This window comes from Scardinius erythrophthalmus (genome assembly GCF_964197995.2).
Source record: "Scardinius erythrophthalmus genome assembly, chromosome: 6".
NCBI classification, from domain to species: Eukaryota; Metazoa; Chordata; class Actinopteri; order Cypriniformes; family Leuciscidae; genus Scardinius; species Scardinius erythrophthalmus.
This window is the reverse complement of record NC_138226.1, coordinates 47,482,031-47,500,327: the sequence shown is the minus strand read 5'-3', so window position 1 is coordinate 47,500,327 and position 18,297 is coordinate 47,482,031. Positions and strand designations below refer to the sequence as shown.

Sequence of the window (18,297 nt, the reverse complement as noted above, 5' to 3'; positions counted from 1 at the left end):
TATTTTATTTACTCTATAAGCTATTCCACCCGAAACTTTGTTATATAAAGCTGTACATGTTAGTTTATAAGACGCTGTGTAATATTATGTTTTTAAAAAAGTATTTAATAAGCTACTCAATTAAAATAGTAAACACAAGTACAAGCCAAAAATACTTAGAATACTTAATTATACTTTTAAGTATATATTGATCAACAAGTATAGGCTAAATATACTTGGACTTTTCTCTCAGTATAAGTCAAGTACACTTAAGTGCAATTTGAAGTATATTTCTGAGAAGTACATAAAGTATATTTCTGAGAAGTATATAAAAAGTAGACTGAAAGTATACTTACTTATTTTTAGTTTAAAAGAAGTATACTAATAGAACACTTGTAAACTTCTTTTTCGTAAGGGAACCCTTAAAGCTTAAATAAACTTCTACAGTCCATGAAGGACATACAGTACATGCATTTTCCCCCAGACTGTACATTTAAAACTTTCCTTGTTATAGTCATTTAATGTAGAGATAAGAATGCCTGTATAAATAAATAAATCTCAATGGGTCACACTTGTAAGTAGATTGAAGGATGATTCTCACAAAACTGTATTTTCTGCAAGCTTTTTTTCAAGGTAAATTTAGGTGTCTTTCCAAAAATGACAATTGGACACAAAAGGACACCAAATAACCAAATGATGTAAGGAGTCCATATAATTCATAGATTTATGCACACCAAAGTACCCGTGGGGGAAAAAATTGAGAGAAAAATTGACATCTTCACATTGTCAAAAATGTATATTTAATAGGCCTAAGCATGTTGTGCTTGGAGTTAGTTGTTTTATTTGTGATAATAACGCAATGAAACATGAATTATGCAGACATAATTTTTGTCCAGGCTGTCATACAAAGACATTATGAACACGCAAAAACAAGATACAGCCAACTAAATATTAAAAATTGATTATGTTGTAGTCAATGTAGGCTTTTTCCTGTCAGCTTTTTGTTTTACTAGTAAAATAAAACCCGTAGATGTAGTTTGCTTTTTTCCCCCCAAAATAATTGTGTCAGATAAGTGCCTCAACCAAGTTTAGTTCCGTTTTGTTCCTCCTTAAAGGGAAATTCCACCAGTGGAAACATGAGTATTGAAAGTGGGTCATATATGTAGTACAATAGTAGCATACATTTCTAATTTGGTTCCTTCTTGGCCGAGAAAAGGCAGAAAATGGCTTTTTAGTGCTTGTGGATTGCAGACAACAATCCCCATAGTGCATTGCAATGCTCAGCTCCGCAGGCCACTCCCACTGTCGAACTCAATGGTTAAACTCCGCCCATCAATCTATCAACTCCACTCTACGCTACCACGAGACCGCCTGGAAATCATTTCACACAAGTTCTAGTGAAGAGTTAGTTTGCGATCTCATTATTGAATTACTCCTCGTTTGTTTTTCGAAATGGTGTGCACTTGCATGGTATCGGGATGTTCAGCCAGCACAAGGAAAATACACCGAGTAAGTTTTCATAGATTACCCAAAGAGTTGGACTTGTGCAAAAAGTGGCTACGGGCTATCAAGAACCCGAAGTTCGGCGAGGACACAGCCATTGAAGCACTAAAACATCTGACGGTGTGCAGTCTACATTTCAAGCCAGAAGACTTCGAGCCCAACCCCTTAGGAGTGAAGAGACCCGCGCTTGTGAAAACCGCAATTCCGTCGATTACCTTGCCAGATGATGACGGCGAACAGTCTGGAACTAGCCGTGCTAGCAGCGCTAAATGCCTGGAGGTAAGGCTCTTTCTAGCCGTTTCTCAATACCAAGTACGCAAAGTTCGGACTTGACAAGTTCGACTCAGGAGAACGAGGACGGGAGGACGCAAGTCCGTAATCCTGAAACGGAACAGCGGCGTACTTGAAATAATTATCTCTTTATATCTAGGCTACAAATAAAACAAAATATGTTATAAACCACCACTCTGCCTCTTTTCATTTTTATTTAAAAAAAATCTTCAACATAATGGCCACACAGATGTGGTTCAAGCAACGCAATTGATTCACTGCATATTTATAACAACACGAAATATAGAGCACAACCCTGACTCTTTTTGTTTTCATTTTAAAAATATGATAAATAAAAAAAAGTAATATTGATCATTAAAACTAACATTTAGCAAAAAGAGACAAGGGTGTGTCATTTCATTTTATTATACAGTACCAGTCAAAAGTTTGGAAACATTACTGTTTTTAATGTTTTTGAAAGAAGTCTCTTATGCTCATCAAGCCTGCAGTTAAAAAAAAAAAAAGAAAAAGAAAAACTGTAATATTATGAAATATTTTTACAATTTAAAATAATGGTTCTCTTTTTTAATATATTTTAAAATGTAATTTATTTGTGTGATGCAAAGCTGAATTTTCCTCAGCAAGTACTCCAGTCTTTGGTGTCTTATGATCCTTCAGAAATCATTCTAATATGCTGATTTATGATCAATGTTGGAAACAGTTGTGCTGATTAATATTTTTTTTATAACCTGAGATACTTTTTTCAGGATTATTTGATGAATAAAAAGTTAAAAAGAACTGTATTTATTTAGAATAGTAATCTTTTGTAACAATACACAAGATCAGTGATGGAAACAGTTGTGCTGTTTAATATATATTTTTTTGGAATACTTTTTTCAGGATTCATTGATGAGTAAAACGTTAACAGCATTTATTCATAAAAACAGCATTTATTCAAAATAAAAACATTTCTAACAATAAAAATCGTTACCATCACCTTTTATCAATTTAACGCATCCTTGTTGAAATAAAGTACTAATTTCTTTAAAAAAAAAAAAAAGTTATTGTTCCCAAACTTTTGAACGGTAGTGTGTATTGTTACAAAAGATTACTATTCTAAATAAATACAGTTCTTTTTAACTTTTTATTCATCAAATAATCCTGAAAAAAGTATCTCAGGTTATAAAAAAAATATTAATCAGCACAACTGTTTCCAACATTGATCATAAATCAGCATATTAGAATGATTTCTGAAGGATCATAAGACACCAAAGACTGGAGTACTTGCTGATGAAAATTCAGCTTTGCATCACAAAAATAAATTACATTTTAAAGTATATTAAAAAAGAGAACCATTATTTTAAATTGTAATAATATTTCATAATATTACTGTTTTTTTTTTTTTTTTTAACTGCAGGCTTGATGAGCATAAGAGACTTCTTTCAAAAACATTAAAAATAGCAATGTTTCCAAACTTTTGACTGGTACTGTATGTGTATACAGTGAAGAGAATGTAGGCAATATATGTAATAAAATATTTTATGTTTTAAATATATAAAATAAAATGACATAACCTTTTTTGTTAAATTTTAGTTTTAATGATCAATAATAATAATATAAATATAATATTATTATCAATAATAATAATATAAAAGTATAAGTAGCCTAAAAGGTGTAAGAAGCTATACAATAATAAAGCAAACGATTCAGTCAAACATAAGTCAGCTCTCTAGGCTACAACGTTAAAGTTAAATAGACTAAATAAAGCTATGAAACTTCACTTTGCCCTCAGCTTAACGTTTTGCCGGGGAACAAATTATTGATTAATGAGACAAATAAAATAAATAAATAAATCGTCCGTTAGATATACACAAGACGATTTATATCTCATGTTAAACCACTAGACTAGAGACATCCGAGCCAGCAGCAAACGCCAGCAGCACTAGCCGAGGAAAGGCTGTTCTCAGCGGGGTACATGAGCGCCGAGGGTCCGACTGCCTGGTTCTCACAACTCCGAAAACGTCAGATCAAATTTTCAAATAGGCACTATCTTTATAAATAAACCAAAGATTTGAGCTTTAAATACTCTTAAAACTACATTTTGTGACACAATAACAGCAGTATTTTTAAATTACGCGGGGTTTCTCCTCTGCTATTGACGCTTACTGGTTGGTGTGAGATGCATTCTGGGATACCTGGCTGTCTCAAGCCCGTACAAGCAAAGCCCGTCTACGGAAAGCCTGTTCACTCCAACGCCCTATTAAGTCCTATTGCTTGTAGTTCCTCCAGAGTTCCACTGGGGGCGATCGCCGTGAGTGCAGAATGAATGGGAGTCTATGGCGCTAGACGGCTAAATGTGTCTCCCTCACCCGATTGCCGTTGAGAAATCTCAGATTTGATTGTAGGTTTTGCAAGTTCAACATGGGTTATAGATCGAAAGTTGAACGAATGAACGAGTACTTATTTCTTTTCGATTTCTTACAGGTTGAGTTGTTGTTGCCCATAACACGCTAGCATTCTGACGTCATTGACATTTTGAAAGACTTTTAAGTGACTCTAAAAAATCTAACACCAAGTAATGTGTAATTTCTTTGCGTCCCCTTTCGAAAACAACATTCAAATTACTAGACAAAAAATTATATCCTGAGAAAAGTAGATTTTGAGCAGTATAGCTCCATAGACCTCCATTCATTCTGCACTCGTCATGTGAGCGCCCTCATGTGGAGCCAGAGTGGAACTGCAACCGGAAAGTTTATTGAGTGGCACTTCTCCCCTCATTAGACTTTCTCTGGCACAAGTCACCTCTCAATGCATCCTCGGTAAAAGGGGGGGATCAAGAACACACCCGGGGATTTGAACTGGACTTGGCTAGATGTGAACTTTGAATAGGAACAGTACTTGGGCAGCGACTGATGACGTTTCACAAGTACAGACAAGAACGCAGATTGAGAAACGGCTTCTGACTCGACTCTATTAGCAGCTAGCGGCTACTGAGAACACACACTGACATAGGCTAGTCGTCTGCTGTAAAGCAGCACATCTCCTACGATTTGGCTGTTTACAAAGTAAATATCTTGTATGTTTTGGTCGCTTGTTGTTCTAATGTGTCTGCCTCGCTAACTCCACTCATCAGCAATGAGGAAGCAAAGTTAGCATGTAACGTTAGACACTATACGTTCCATATAAGTTTGCCATTAGTGATGTAAATCCACCATGTTTTACTGTGTTAGTCTGATGTTATTCAAATGTTTTTAACCTTATTGAACGTATGACATTTCAGACTAAAGCGACGTCGACGTCTGCTGCAGCGCTGTTGTCCCCATCATCAGAAGAGGATGAATCCCAGTTAGCGCCAGCACCAATGTTATCAACACCAGTCAAGATTCCTCCCTCTGTCCAAGCACAGTTTGTAAGTAGCCTACATAATATTATCTCTAATCATGACTGCAGTGGAGGCTAAACGCAAGTAAGCGCAGTTTACCCACCTCTGAGATTTCAGAAATAGCTTATCCACCTCTTGATAGTTTATCCACCACTCAATACATTCAATGCTCTTTCTAATAGAGTGTATGCACTCTTGGAACTATCTAGTAGGCATACCACTAGCAAACAGTAATCTTCACCGTATCAAATATGTTCTGAATGTCTATTGTAAAGATGGCGTTGATTAAACAGGAGAGTGAAGACATAAAGATTGAAGAAGTGTTCAGCGTGAAACATGAAGAGACTGAGGAACAAACAGGTTAGTTTCACTCGGTCCTTATTAAAATGTCGGCCTCTACAGAAATGAATGATAGCAGAATGTCATATGAGTTATGACATATAAAATGAATGATATTTTTGAAGAATGTCATATGAGTGTCCTAATTAAAGCGGTTTTATTTGACATGGAGCGAGTCTTCACATGAGGACAGACATGTTTGTTGAGGTCACATGACCAGACTAATGCTAATGCTGCTTCAAGAGTCTCTGAGAAACTCCTACTTCCACGTTGGACATTCAATATTACGACATGTAGCACATTAAATTAGGAAAATAATATGGAAGTAGCCTGAACAAAACACATTAAACCCCATAACTAGTATCTAACAATATTTATTTGCATAAATAAAACCACTAAAGGTAAGAAACTCACTTGCTGCACTATTTATAATGTACAAACTCCTCAACTCACTCTGATCAACAGTGGGAGAGTTATTTATAAAAAAATTTAAAGAAATGCAATAAATGCTGTTTTTAATATTTCACATTTTTGCACATGTAAGCTAACAATATTCAGAACCTCATGAAATTTAGAGGGTCAAAAACGTATTATTCAATCAAAATTACAAACAGTAGTAAATATTCATTGAATCAAAGCAATAAATATGTCAAAACATGACGTTATTTAAACACAGCGCAAAAACACGCAGAGATCACTCGATGCTTCTCAGTCTATATATATATATATATATATATATATATATATATATATATATATACAGGTGCTGGTCATAAAATTAGAATATCATCAAAAAGTTGATTAATTTCAAGAATTCAACTTAACAGGTGAAACTAATATATTATATAGACTCATTACATGCAAACTGAGATATTTCAAGCCTTTATTTGTTATAATTTTGATGATTATGGCTTACAGCTTATGAAAACCACGAAATCAAAATCTCAGAAAATTAGAATATTACTTAAGACCAATACAAAAAAAAAGGAGTTTTATAAATGCTGGCCAACTGAAAAGTATGAACATGAAAAGTATGAGCATGTACAGCACTCAATACTTAGTTGGGGCTCCTTTTGCCTGAATTACTGCAGCAATGCGGTGTGGCATGGAGTCGATCAGTCTGTGGCACTGCTCAGGTGTTATGAGAGCCCAGGTTGCTCTGATAGGGGCCTTCAGCTCTTCTGCATTGTTGGGTCTGGCGCATTGCATCTTCCTCTTCACAATACCCCATAGATTTGCTATACGGTTAAGGTCAGGCGAGTTTGCTGGCCAATTTAGAACAGGGATACCATGGTCCTTAAACCAGGTACTGGTAGCTTTGGCACTGTGTGCAGGTGCCAAGTCCTGTTGGAAAATGAAATCTGCATCTCCATAAAGTTGGTCAGCAGCAGGAAGCATGAAGTGCTCTAACCCTTCCTGGTAGATGGCTGTGTTGACCTTGGACCTCAGAAAACACAGTGGACCGACACCAGCCGATGACATGGCTCCCCAAACCAACACAGACTGTGGAAACTTCACACGGGACTTCCAGCATCTTGGATTGTGTGCCTCTCCATTCTTCCTCCAGACTCTGGGATCTTGGTTTCCAAATGAGATGCAAAATTTGCTCTCATCAGAAAAGAGGACTTTGGTCCACTGTGCTTTATTAAATCCAGAGTCAACGCAGCCGTCTACCAGGACATGTCCAGAGCACTTCATGCTTCCTTCATTCTCCAGCAGGATTTGCACCGGCCCACACTGCCAAAAGAACCAAAACCTGGTTCAATGACCATGGTATCACTGTGTGATTACTGTGTGATTTCATGTAATATTCTAATTTTCTGGGATTTTGATTTTGTGGGTTTCATAAGCTGTAAGCCATAATCATCAAAATTATAACAAATAAAGGCTTGACATATCTCAGTTTGCATGTAATGAGTCTATATAATATATTAATTTCACCTGTTAAGTTGAATTCTTGAAATAAATCAACTTTTTGATGATATTCTAATTTTATGACCAGCACCTGTATATATATATATATATATATATATATATATATATATATATATATATATATATATATATATAAAATACATTGTTGTTGTTTTTTCTCTGATTTCTACATACAGGTGCAAAGCCAGGAACAGAGCAAATACACAAGGCTAGAGGACAGACATCAAAGGTAATCTGATGTGTTTTTACCAAACACAGAGCCTCATGGTTTAGTGTAAGGTCACACACATACAATATATATATATATATATATATATATATATATATATATATATATATATATATATATATATATATATATATATATATATATATATATATATATTGTGTGTGTGTGTGAAACTGTGAATACCCATATATATAAACCGGAAAACTCACCGTTTTTACTGAGAGTGATGACAGTGCTTAAAAATTTTGCACAGATGTCAAATTTTAGTATGTAATGAAACCTTTCGAAAACAATAGCTGGAATTGTGCACACCTGTTAGAAGGCTACTACACACACAGTTTATATGTCTTAAGTTAATAAAACAATTTCTCGAACCTCGGTTCTGCGTGTCATCATACTGTTGCAGTTTTCTGTAAATGCTGTGAACATTAGGTCCAGGGGCGTCACTAGGCCCTTTTTAGGGGGGCTTCAGCCCCTAAACTTCTGCCCAGCCCCCCTAAAAAATATTTGATTAATACATTTTTGATCGCTTCAGTCCCCTTTAAAAAAACTCATTTGAAACGGCGGCAAGCTGCGTCAAGTTCCGGCTCCTCCCCTTATCTGAGTCTGCTTGGATTTAGCGCATTTTTCAATCCGAGCAGAGCGAACATCAGAGAGTACAAGGTTTGTCGTGAGTGCATTTATTGATAGATTGCTATGATATTACATCTGCATCGGTGCAGTTCTTTGTCATAAATGCATTGCATGTTAATGTTACTAGAGCATTGGGAGCAACACAGGACGGTTCGGTTTCTTGCAGCGCGAATTTTAGCAGCACGACTGACGCTTCAGTTTACGGTCAAGTGCGAGTTACGAATAGGCCTAAGTAGCTAAACTAAACATTTTATATTTGACAGTTTTTAGGTCATAAATGTTAAACGAATGACAAAAATAATTAGAAAACTAATAAACTTTTGTCTAATTTCGCATTTTGAGCTGAAAATAGGCCTATATAACGTGTAATTATGTCATTGTGAGGGGACAAGAAACATTAACAAAGCCGTTTTCATAGGCACAAGATTAATAATGCATGTGTACATGTTGAGAATTAATATAATACAATTTGTAGCCTTCGGTAAATTAAAAAAGTTCAGCTTTAGGAGGGGAAGAGACAGGGCAAGATCAGGAGACTGAGAGAAAAAGACAGAGTGATGGAGATGAGGAGAGAGCAGGTTTTAAATCTATTATCCTTTTTTGGCCTTCAAATGCACATATCAGAGAAATAAAAATGTTTAACCCCATAACAACTTCAAATGTATGACCTCTTTGATTATAAAGCCCTGTCTACGGCCATATATTAGGCCTAGATCAATAATGAATGTGTACATATTGTGAATGAATTTAATAAACTTAGTTACTTAGCTTTCCTGGAAGCTTTGTCTGAGAAAATTATTCATAAATCCACCTATCAGTTGACCCTATGTTTACTTTCTTCACTGACAGACAAAAATGAAAAGCCTATATCAGTCAAAGCTCAGCTTTAGGAGGGGGAAAGACTGAGCAAGATAAAAACAAAGAGAAAAAGAGTGTGATGGTTTTAAAGCTATTATTATCCAATTTTTTTGGCCTTCAAAACATCTTAAAATGCACATATGTAGATCAGAGAAATCAAAATTTTCTCGGGGGAGCATGCCCCCAAACCCCCCTAAATACCTCACATTCGGGACCTCACTGATTATAAAACCCTGCCATATGCATGTTACTGGATGAATGAATGAAACTAGTTAATAATGAGCATTAGACCATAAACTAACTTTTTTTTTTTTTCTAATCATACCCTCATTGGGGGCTGAGCCCCCCTAAAATGAAAATCCTAGAATTGCCTCTGATTAGGTCACTGTGGTGACAATATATTCGGAGACTGTGACTCTTGTCAACATAGCAGAGGTGAAAAACCTGTATTATCCCCTCATAACCCAGCATGCAGTGCTCTAATCATCATTTATGCTTCTTTTCACTCTAAAGGATTGCTACATATGCAGGAAAAAAATTGGAGTAGCAAGTAAAACATGTCAACACTGCAGTGCCAAGCAGCCGTACAAGCAGAAGCTGGAGAAGAAGAAGGAACAGCTCTCCCAGGAATGGATCGACCGGCAAAAGAAAAACAGCAGTGTGAACAAACTTTACGATGCAACAAATCTACTGGTAGGTTTATCTTTCAGATGATAGTCATATAATAGTACGTTAATAATTCCTGATCTTTACCTTCTACACATGCATTTCTATATTTATACACAGACGTTTCTGCAAGTCTTCTTTCAGTGTGTTCACCGGCTGAGTGTAACATCTGTGTGTGTTTTCACTGTACTCGGGTCTGATAACGAACACTAAATTAGAAGTTTGTGCACAACATTAGAAAGTATAATAAAAAAAGAGTTTGTACAGAGCAGGGGTGTCCAAACCTCTGTCTTAAACGGACAGTATGGCATTTTTCACCGCTAGGGGTCGCTAACCTCTTACAATAACAAAGGCGTAGTTTGATGACGCAACATTTGCTAAGAATTATGGATCTTGTCGTCAACGTCAAGCCAACCGATCTAATAATGTTTATGGATGACTGAATACATCGATGCTTTTATCATGACTGTGATATGAAGCAGTTCGGGATTGCTAAGAGACAGCTATCAGCTCCACACGCGACGCGAGTCCCGCGGATATAAAAGGAATATGGACATTTCATTCTACCGAACTACACGCAGAATTACTACTCACAGGTCAGTTTATTAGACAAATTAAACTTGTGAGGTAACACAGCGCTGTTTCACTGGTCTAACATTACATTAGCACACTAAACTGCATTTGAATGTGTTGAAATGTATGTATTAGTTTGTCTGTATGAGACTAGCAGTAAACTAGATCAACATTAGAATAACATACAGATCATATTCTAACATTTTATCATTGTTGAACTATATAACATTGATTAGTTTTATGTAAATGTGCTCACCTGTTTAATAAAGTACAGGAGCGGTCGAAGTCTCGGACGTGGAGCTCTCGTTTATATACTGTCTATGGGAGCTCTAGGCATCTCGAAAACACCGCGCTGATGTTGATTCTCGTTTTAGTTCTCCTTTTTATCCAAAGTCTGCTTGCCATGGTCCATAATGTTTGAACGAAACAACAACAGCGTGCAGATAGACATTACGAACTGTCCATGTCTGTCGCCTTGGTTACTATCAGAGGGCTCTGGTTCATAGCTCTGGTTGCTATGGCAGCACGAGCGGAAACCAGGGACAACGCGGATATGACACCATTGACGGCGACAAAACGGAAATAAAGAAACGGTCCGTGTCTTCGAATTAAATTACAAATTTCTCCTGTTTTGAAAGTTGTTGGAAACAGTCGGGATAATGTAAGTACACAACTAAAAAAAAAGTATAACAGAGATATAGTGATTTTTGCTATTTTTAAAGCAAAAAAGTTACATATTGTGCCTTTAAAGAGCTTATGCTGGGTACACACACCAAAAGATTTTTTACATCTTATAAGATTTTCAAAATGTGATAGACCACAAACATGAGGACAAAAAATCCTAGATTTAAGCGTTTTGCTCCTATAGTGAGGACAAAAAATCCTAGATTTAAGCGTTTTGCTCCTATAGTGTGTGTGTGCCATGATGTGACAAAGACAGCACACCACACACCAACAGATTTTCAACCAGAGTCTCGACTGTGAACACAAAATCTCGCGAGACTTCAGAATAAGCACGGCGGACGATATGCAGGAAGAAACTGCCATGATAGTGTTTGGAATGATTTTCACAGAAAATTTATGTGAAAAAAACCCACCATTATATATAAGCTTTTATACAGAAATATATTCATTCTTTATTGTCTTTATTTATTAGGGGCCAAGCACAGAATGTGCGTAGATACCTATTGTATCTGTTGGCGTACCAAAAATAATTCTTCTTCTTCTTCCGACTGGGCGTCTATGGCAGCCCATAGAACCGCTTGCGGGAAAGTTGTGCAATTTGGCACACTGATAGAGGACAGTCTGAACAGTCACCATTGCAAATTTGGAGTCTCCAACTCATTCCCTCTAGCGCCACCAACTGTCCAAAGTTGCACTCATGTTTATGCTAATAACTTTTGAACCACAAGGGCTAGAAACAAAATTATTTTTTCCTCTGATTCCTGAGCTCATGTCGATTCGATTGCATCCTATGACGTCAATAATATTCCGCCATTTTGAATTTTCCGAAAAACCTACTTTTTCGAACTCCTCCTAGGCCGTTGCTCCAATTTTCACAAAAATTGAATCAGATCATCTTCAGACCATGCCGACAAAAAATTATGGAATTCGTGTTGATTCGTCAAACCGTTCTCGAATACCGTGCAAACAAATTTTACGTAGCGCTTGCGAAAAGAGACGTAAGGCTGTATCTCCGCAACGCTTTATCAGATTCAGACCAAACTTTGTACATGTCATTACAAGCATGACCTGAGGCAACGCCACCTACTGGTCCGGAGAAATGAAAAATGGCTATTTTTGCTTATAACTTCTGAACAGTTTGTCCAAAAATTATAACATTGGTCTCGTTAGATTCAGGACAACATGCCGAGTCGACTGATATCCAATTTTACCATATCGGCCATTTTGGCTGTCGGCCATTTTGAATTTTGTGATAAAATGCTATATTTTAAGAACGCATGAACAGATTGTTACAAAACTTGGTATGGGTCATCAGCACGATGCCCTGAAGGAGCCTGAGAAGTTTCGAACCAGCGCCACCCAGTGGTCAAAAGTTATAACAAAATTTCCAAAAAGGCTAATAACTTTAGAATAAATCTGGCTATTGAAATGCCACTGGTCTTATTAGATTCCTTGGGTAAAGCCGAGAACATAGATACCAAGTTCACCTCATTGTCACTTCACTCTAACCACATCACATCAGCTTTGTAACTGCGCCACCTATTGGTTGAAAGTGATAATCAATTAAATCATATTTTAAATTACTTTAAAACTGATGATTTTTCAGCCATTTCACCTACAATTGTCTTTAAATGTCTTTAACCCTCTGGAGTCTGAGCGGTTTTCTGGGCCCTTGAGATGTTCTGACATGCCCTGACATTTGTGCTTTTTTCAGTTGCTTATAAACATATTAATGGCAAAGGTGTAAATTCACTCTGTAAAGCACAAACAGGGCTACCATAATATGTGAGCCACATGTATGTACATGTTTTCATTTTTGAGAGAATAATGTTTATGCGTGGATATTGAAAAAACTAAAAACTAAAATTTCTGAAATAAGGCCACAAAACACATAGTAAATATGTGTCAATAAGACTTTTGACCAATGGATGTCATCGCCTATAGTTTTTTCTTCAAAATTATGTGAAAATAGTCTTGCTTTATCGTTCACATAAAACCATACATTGATTTAAATTGATGTAAAACAGGTTTTGCTTGGAAAGCCAATATGCGAGGGGGGCGTGAACGAGGAGTGGTTTACACCTGAGAATACAATGTCCCACCCACTCTGCATAATTAGCCATTCATTCAGGTGTGACACTGACTGAGCCACAATGCAAGGACAAAAGTAATATTTAGAAGAAGACTTATAGTGACCATTTAAGATTTTTCTTACATCTCTCTTGTAAATATGTTTTGCTGTTTTATTAAAAAGGTTACAATTACAACAATAATTACAATTTTAACAATATTTCAAGTGTACTCTTTCTTTGTAAAAAAAAAAAAAAGATTATAGGCCTACATTTTATCTATGTATTCATTACTTTGAATATAGCCAACATTGGAACAGCTAACATCTTAGTTGATGACTTTATTTTTGACAAAAATATTAGGCTATTTTATATATAGAAATTGCTAAACAAAAGCTTATTTGACGAGGCAGTATATTCTACAGTAAAAATTGTACCCAAATCTACTAAACAAAATGTTGTCTTTCATATTTCGCCTGACTGTAAAGTTGTTTTCATGAAATATTAGGGCATATAAATGTTAATTTGCAGTTTACGTTGCTTATACAAATAGCCTACATTTTATTTCAACATATTTCAGTCGATTTTTACTCATCTCAGTATAGCAATACAGTTTTCTAAAACATCATCATTCGTTGATGATAGGCTTATTTACTTTAAATCCAGGAAATTTGTTAATGAAAAAAATATTAAAATTAAGATACAATTGATACAAAACGAAATTCGTTTTAAAGAAAGGATTTGTACTTTCTGTTTTGAGGTCTCTGTGAAAGTTTGAAAGTCTTTTAGTGTTTTTTTTTTAGAGCTCGCGTCCATAATGGAGAACTGTCACGTAATATTGTTTTTGCCAGCTGTGGTAAACAGCGCGCATCTATGCCGTTCATTCATTCATAAACAGAAACCCGAGAAGGAAAAACTTACTAGTATTCCTCAGCTCGTATTCCTCATTATTCCTCACAGCGCTGCGAGACGGTGTAAGCAAGTAATGTTCTGAATAAACTTGTGTTTTGGTTTTCTCGAGCTGATACGGAGGGGGGCGTTCACAGGATTGCGCGGATTACCTCAGCCATTTGCGTTTGAATAGCGCGCGCTCTCCGTGGGCGGAGTCACATTACATTTGAATTAGCTCTAATGAGGTCGACTGGAATCGCTCTCTTTTAATACAGATTTCACAAGATTAGAATATTTGTTTTTTATATAAATTACTTCATTTAAAAGAAGAGATTTCAAGCTTCATAAAGACATATATCACATGTATGTGTGAGAAGTATTCACTGAGTTATGGTTCATTTTCGGACGCGTTTCAGAATGGACTACACGGACAGAGAGAAGGCAGAACTCGCTTCGTGTTTATTTTTCTTTATTTGCCGAAAAGCACAACACTGTTTTTATTGTGAGTATACACAAAAATAATACACATTTAACAGAATTGATTGATGTATGAAACTCCTATGGAAAATCAAAGTCAACAGAGTATTTATGAGTTTCTTTTACACTGATAAAAAAAAAGCGAGCTGGTATCGCCGGCGATACCGTCGACCTCAGGGGGTTAATTGCTCATTGTTGCAGTTGGTCTGACACTTTCAGACATGTTGGCATGTCTTGTCGTCTTATTCTGCTTGGCCCCGATAATTGCTGCTTGCAGCTATATTTCTTTATTGGATTTATTGTCTCTTTAGAAAAAGTTATTTAATCCCTCTATAGAACCTCCCTGAACCCTTAACACTCAGCATCCTGCAAGTGTGTGTGTGTGTGTGAGAGAGAGAGAGAACTTGTAGTTATTTATCTGATGTTCAGTGTTGTGATGATGGGTGAATCTCCTCCAGCTCCACAAGTGGGCTCTTCTGGAGCGGTTCCCAGTGCTCCTGCTGGCCCGGAGAGGCTCCAGTGGTTTCTCCGCCGAGTGCTTCTGTCCGTGGAAGACGGACACTGAACACACACACAAGGCTTTTCTGACCATACAGAGGCTGTATGAGAGTCTTCTCAATGGTGATTATCCAATGCATGCTACATTTGCACATATGCTCATTGCTTATTAACCTGTTAACCGTTGCCAGTGCGCGGGCACACTGAAGCGTTTTTTTTTATATATAGTTCAAAGTTACTATCAGATTTAATGTTATACCTTGACAAACTATACATAATTAAAAAGATATAAGACTCAAGTTTCAGTATTTGACCACTATTGTATTCTGAGAAACTCATAGTGACAGTTATGTCTTAATTTGTGTCAGGAGTTATGAAATGAAAAAATGAGTCGATACCTATAATATGAATTATGCGCGTCAGCCGCTTTCATTCATAAAAAAACTCCCGTGCTGTCGTCATGACAGCGATTGACAAAACAACGTCCTTCAGGGCTTTAGCTCAAAAATGTGCAGATTTGGAGAAATATTGATATATTCTCATAGATTTACATAAGATTTCTATTGACAGGAATAATATTTATTGAATTTCTACCCAAATGCGTTGATGTAATCATTATGAGCGCTTCTTACTGAGATGTGCTGGGTTTTCAATTCATACCAATAGCCTGAGGGCGCTATATGCACAATAGTCCATATATGGAACATGAAGAGCCATGATCATGTGACATTCCAGGACGTCACTGATACACACAAAGCTACAGAGATCGCGCTGTAACATGCAGATACAGACATTTTGAAGACAATAAACATGATTGCAATGATATTTGAGTTACCTGTGTTTTTCAAGCCATGCCAGGTATTTCCAATAATAGATTATATTTATAATGTAATGCTAATCTATATAGACTGTCATTGTGCAGAATACCATACAATAGTATATTTTCTTTCTGATTTTTTTATCTGAAGCCAAATTAGATCACAGAAGATTATTTAAAATACTAACTTGCGTTTTATAAAGTAAGTTTGGAGCACAAACATGGTTTTAATCTCATAAACTGTCGTGTATTGATGGTGTGCTAAGCTAACATGCTATCTAGCCCTATGTGCACCTGCCATCTTGAAGTTATACTTTTATTATTTTTCGAATGCTTACTGAAAGTTTCTTTATTGAAGAAATGCATTAGATACAGTTTAAAATGTAAGGGTGAACTTTGAGAAAAGAAATTAGTGACTGAAACCCTATGAATAGCCTGTGAATAGCCAGTCGTTAGTAACTATAATGCAGACAAAAGAAATGCATATTTAGAGCCATAACCTGGCTGGAGAGGTGTGAATGTGTGCAGGGGGAGACTGAGACTGAATGGGGCTCGTTTGCACCACAAAACAATAAAGACAATATACTGGATAGATGGTTAGAAGATAACAATAAACATCAGAAGCATCTTAGCGTCAAATCAAAATAAAGTCATTGACATGGTCTTGAAAAACATTTAACTAAATACAGAGTTTTAGACTTATTATCTTCAGATTTTAAACATAAAATGTTTAGACATGTGGCATTAGCTGTAGTGCATTTCTAGATTGCTACAGTGCCAACTTCAATTTTATTTTCATGAGGATGTTTCATAAAAAATAATTTCTAATAACTTTACAAAACTTTGAAGCCATTTATAACAATTTTGTCATTATGACAATAATTAATTCTACATTTACAATAAACTGCCAGGTGTCAGCTTTCAAATGAGATCATACTTGTGCTTTTAGTACAAAGGGTTCATGAACTGTATCTGTTTCAGTTTGGGTATGTCATTTCTGGGGATTTTTCAAAAGTGGGGTTGCAGCTTAACAGGTTAATGCATCCTTTATTGATTTGAGAATTAATGTGATAAGACAGTAGTACTGACGGCACATACATTTGCAGAGTTAAGTTGTTCTCACCTTAGGTTTAGAAAAATGCTTTAATATGTGAACAACATGTCTCTTTTCAATAGGACTAACATTTTACGACACTTTCATTTCATTTATCACATTCCCAACCTTTTGACCTTGAAGCCTCAATTTTACGTAAAGAAAACATAAGAAACTTGAGCCTTGTATTATTTTGATTGTCAAATTGATATTACATTATTAAATGCAACCCATTGGTGGACTTAAACTTAAACCATAATAACACTTTATTTGATGTATTTATTTTTGCTGAACGATTGTTATTCTCATGCAGTGGTATTTCTCCAACAGTGGTTAACACGGATGAAAGCATGCTGGGAAAGCGTCCGCAGGCCACACACAGCACACACACACAGACTGAGACGGAGTCCACATCTCAGCTCACCTGTAACGGTACAGTATCTGCAATATATCTGACCTGTTCTTGTACAAGCGAGGATGCGGCTCGAAAATAACGTTAATAATTTCTATCAGGCTCCGCACAACTCCAGGTCTGTCCGCGAGCTGCCATGCTTAAAGTGCAGACTGTCAACACACATTTCTCCTCTTCCCATAATGCACTACGGCAACTGGCTTAGTCCAAAAATGCGTAGTTCTTTGGCAGTTGGTTCTGTTCGAGGTCGGATCACGTTCTCACCACAAACGAACCGCTCCTGGTTTCTTTTGAAAGCGTGCCGAGATCACCTAGGCTTGTTTGGTGCGCACCCGAGTGCGATCGCCGCATTCACACCGGCCCAAACGAACCGCACCAATGGGGAAAACTAACTCTAGTGCGATTCAACCAAATTAAATGAGGCAGGTGTGAAAGCATCCATATGGTGTTAATCACAACCATAACTTTAAACAAGTTGTGTTCAAAATTTGAGCCTGATATCACAGAAAATGATCTTTCTGTCAGAGTGTGTTCGGCTGCAGGGGCAAAACCTTCACCAAGTTTTGAACCATTCCGGTGAAAAAACAAAAAAAACAAACGTAAACATTTTCTGTCAAAAACGGCCGAAGAGCACCAGAGGGTGTGGCCTAATCGAAGAGCTCCAGAGGGTGTGGCCTAATCGAAGAGCTCCAGAGGGTGTGGCCTAATCGAAGAGCACCAGAGGGTGTGGCCTAATCGAAGAGCACCAGAGGGTGTGGCTTAATCGAAGAGCTCCAGAGGGTGTGGCCTAATCGAAGAGCACCAGAGGGTGTGGCCTAATCGAAGAGCACCAGAGGGTGTGGCCTAATCGAAGAGCACCAGAGGGTGTGGCCTAATCGAAGAGCTCCAGAGGGTGTGGCCTAATCGAAGAGCACCAGAGGGTGTGGCCTAATCGAAGAGCACCAGAGGGTGTGGCCTAATCGAAGAGCACCAGAGGGTGTGGCCTAATC

The 18,297-nt window shown here is 36.9% G+C and overlaps 1 protein-coding gene across 5 annotated transcripts in view; it reads left to right on the top strand.

Annotated features, from left to right (window-relative positions):
• The first annotated feature begins 1,327 nt into the window (after positions 1 to 1,327).
• LOC308692746 (uncharacterized protein) overlaps positions 1,328 to 18,297 on the top strand; it is a 33,436-nt gene continuing 16,466 nt past the window's right edge. For 4 of the 5 annotated variants that reach the window (XM_081369076.1, XM_081369074.1, XM_081369078.1 and 1 more), the window contains exons 1-7: positions 1,328 to 1,761; positions 5,033 to 5,161; positions 5,410 to 5,494; positions 7,585 to 7,637; positions 9,642 to 9,821; positions 14,947 to 15,109; positions 17,227 to 17,328. In XM_081369076.1, the coding sequence (XP_081225202.1) occupies positions 1,432 to 1,761; positions 5,033 to 5,161; positions 5,410 to 5,494; positions 7,585 to 7,637; positions 9,642 to 9,821; positions 14,947 to 15,109; positions 17,227 to 17,328 (1,042 nt within the window). In that variant the 5' untranslated portion in view covers positions 1,328 to 1,431. The remainder of the gene's footprint in view (positions 1,762 to 5,032; positions 5,162 to 5,409; positions 5,495 to 7,584; positions 7,638 to 9,641; positions 9,822 to 14,946; positions 15,110 to 17,226; positions 17,329 to 18,297) is intronic. The other variant, XM_081369075.1, reaches the window with a different exon arrangement.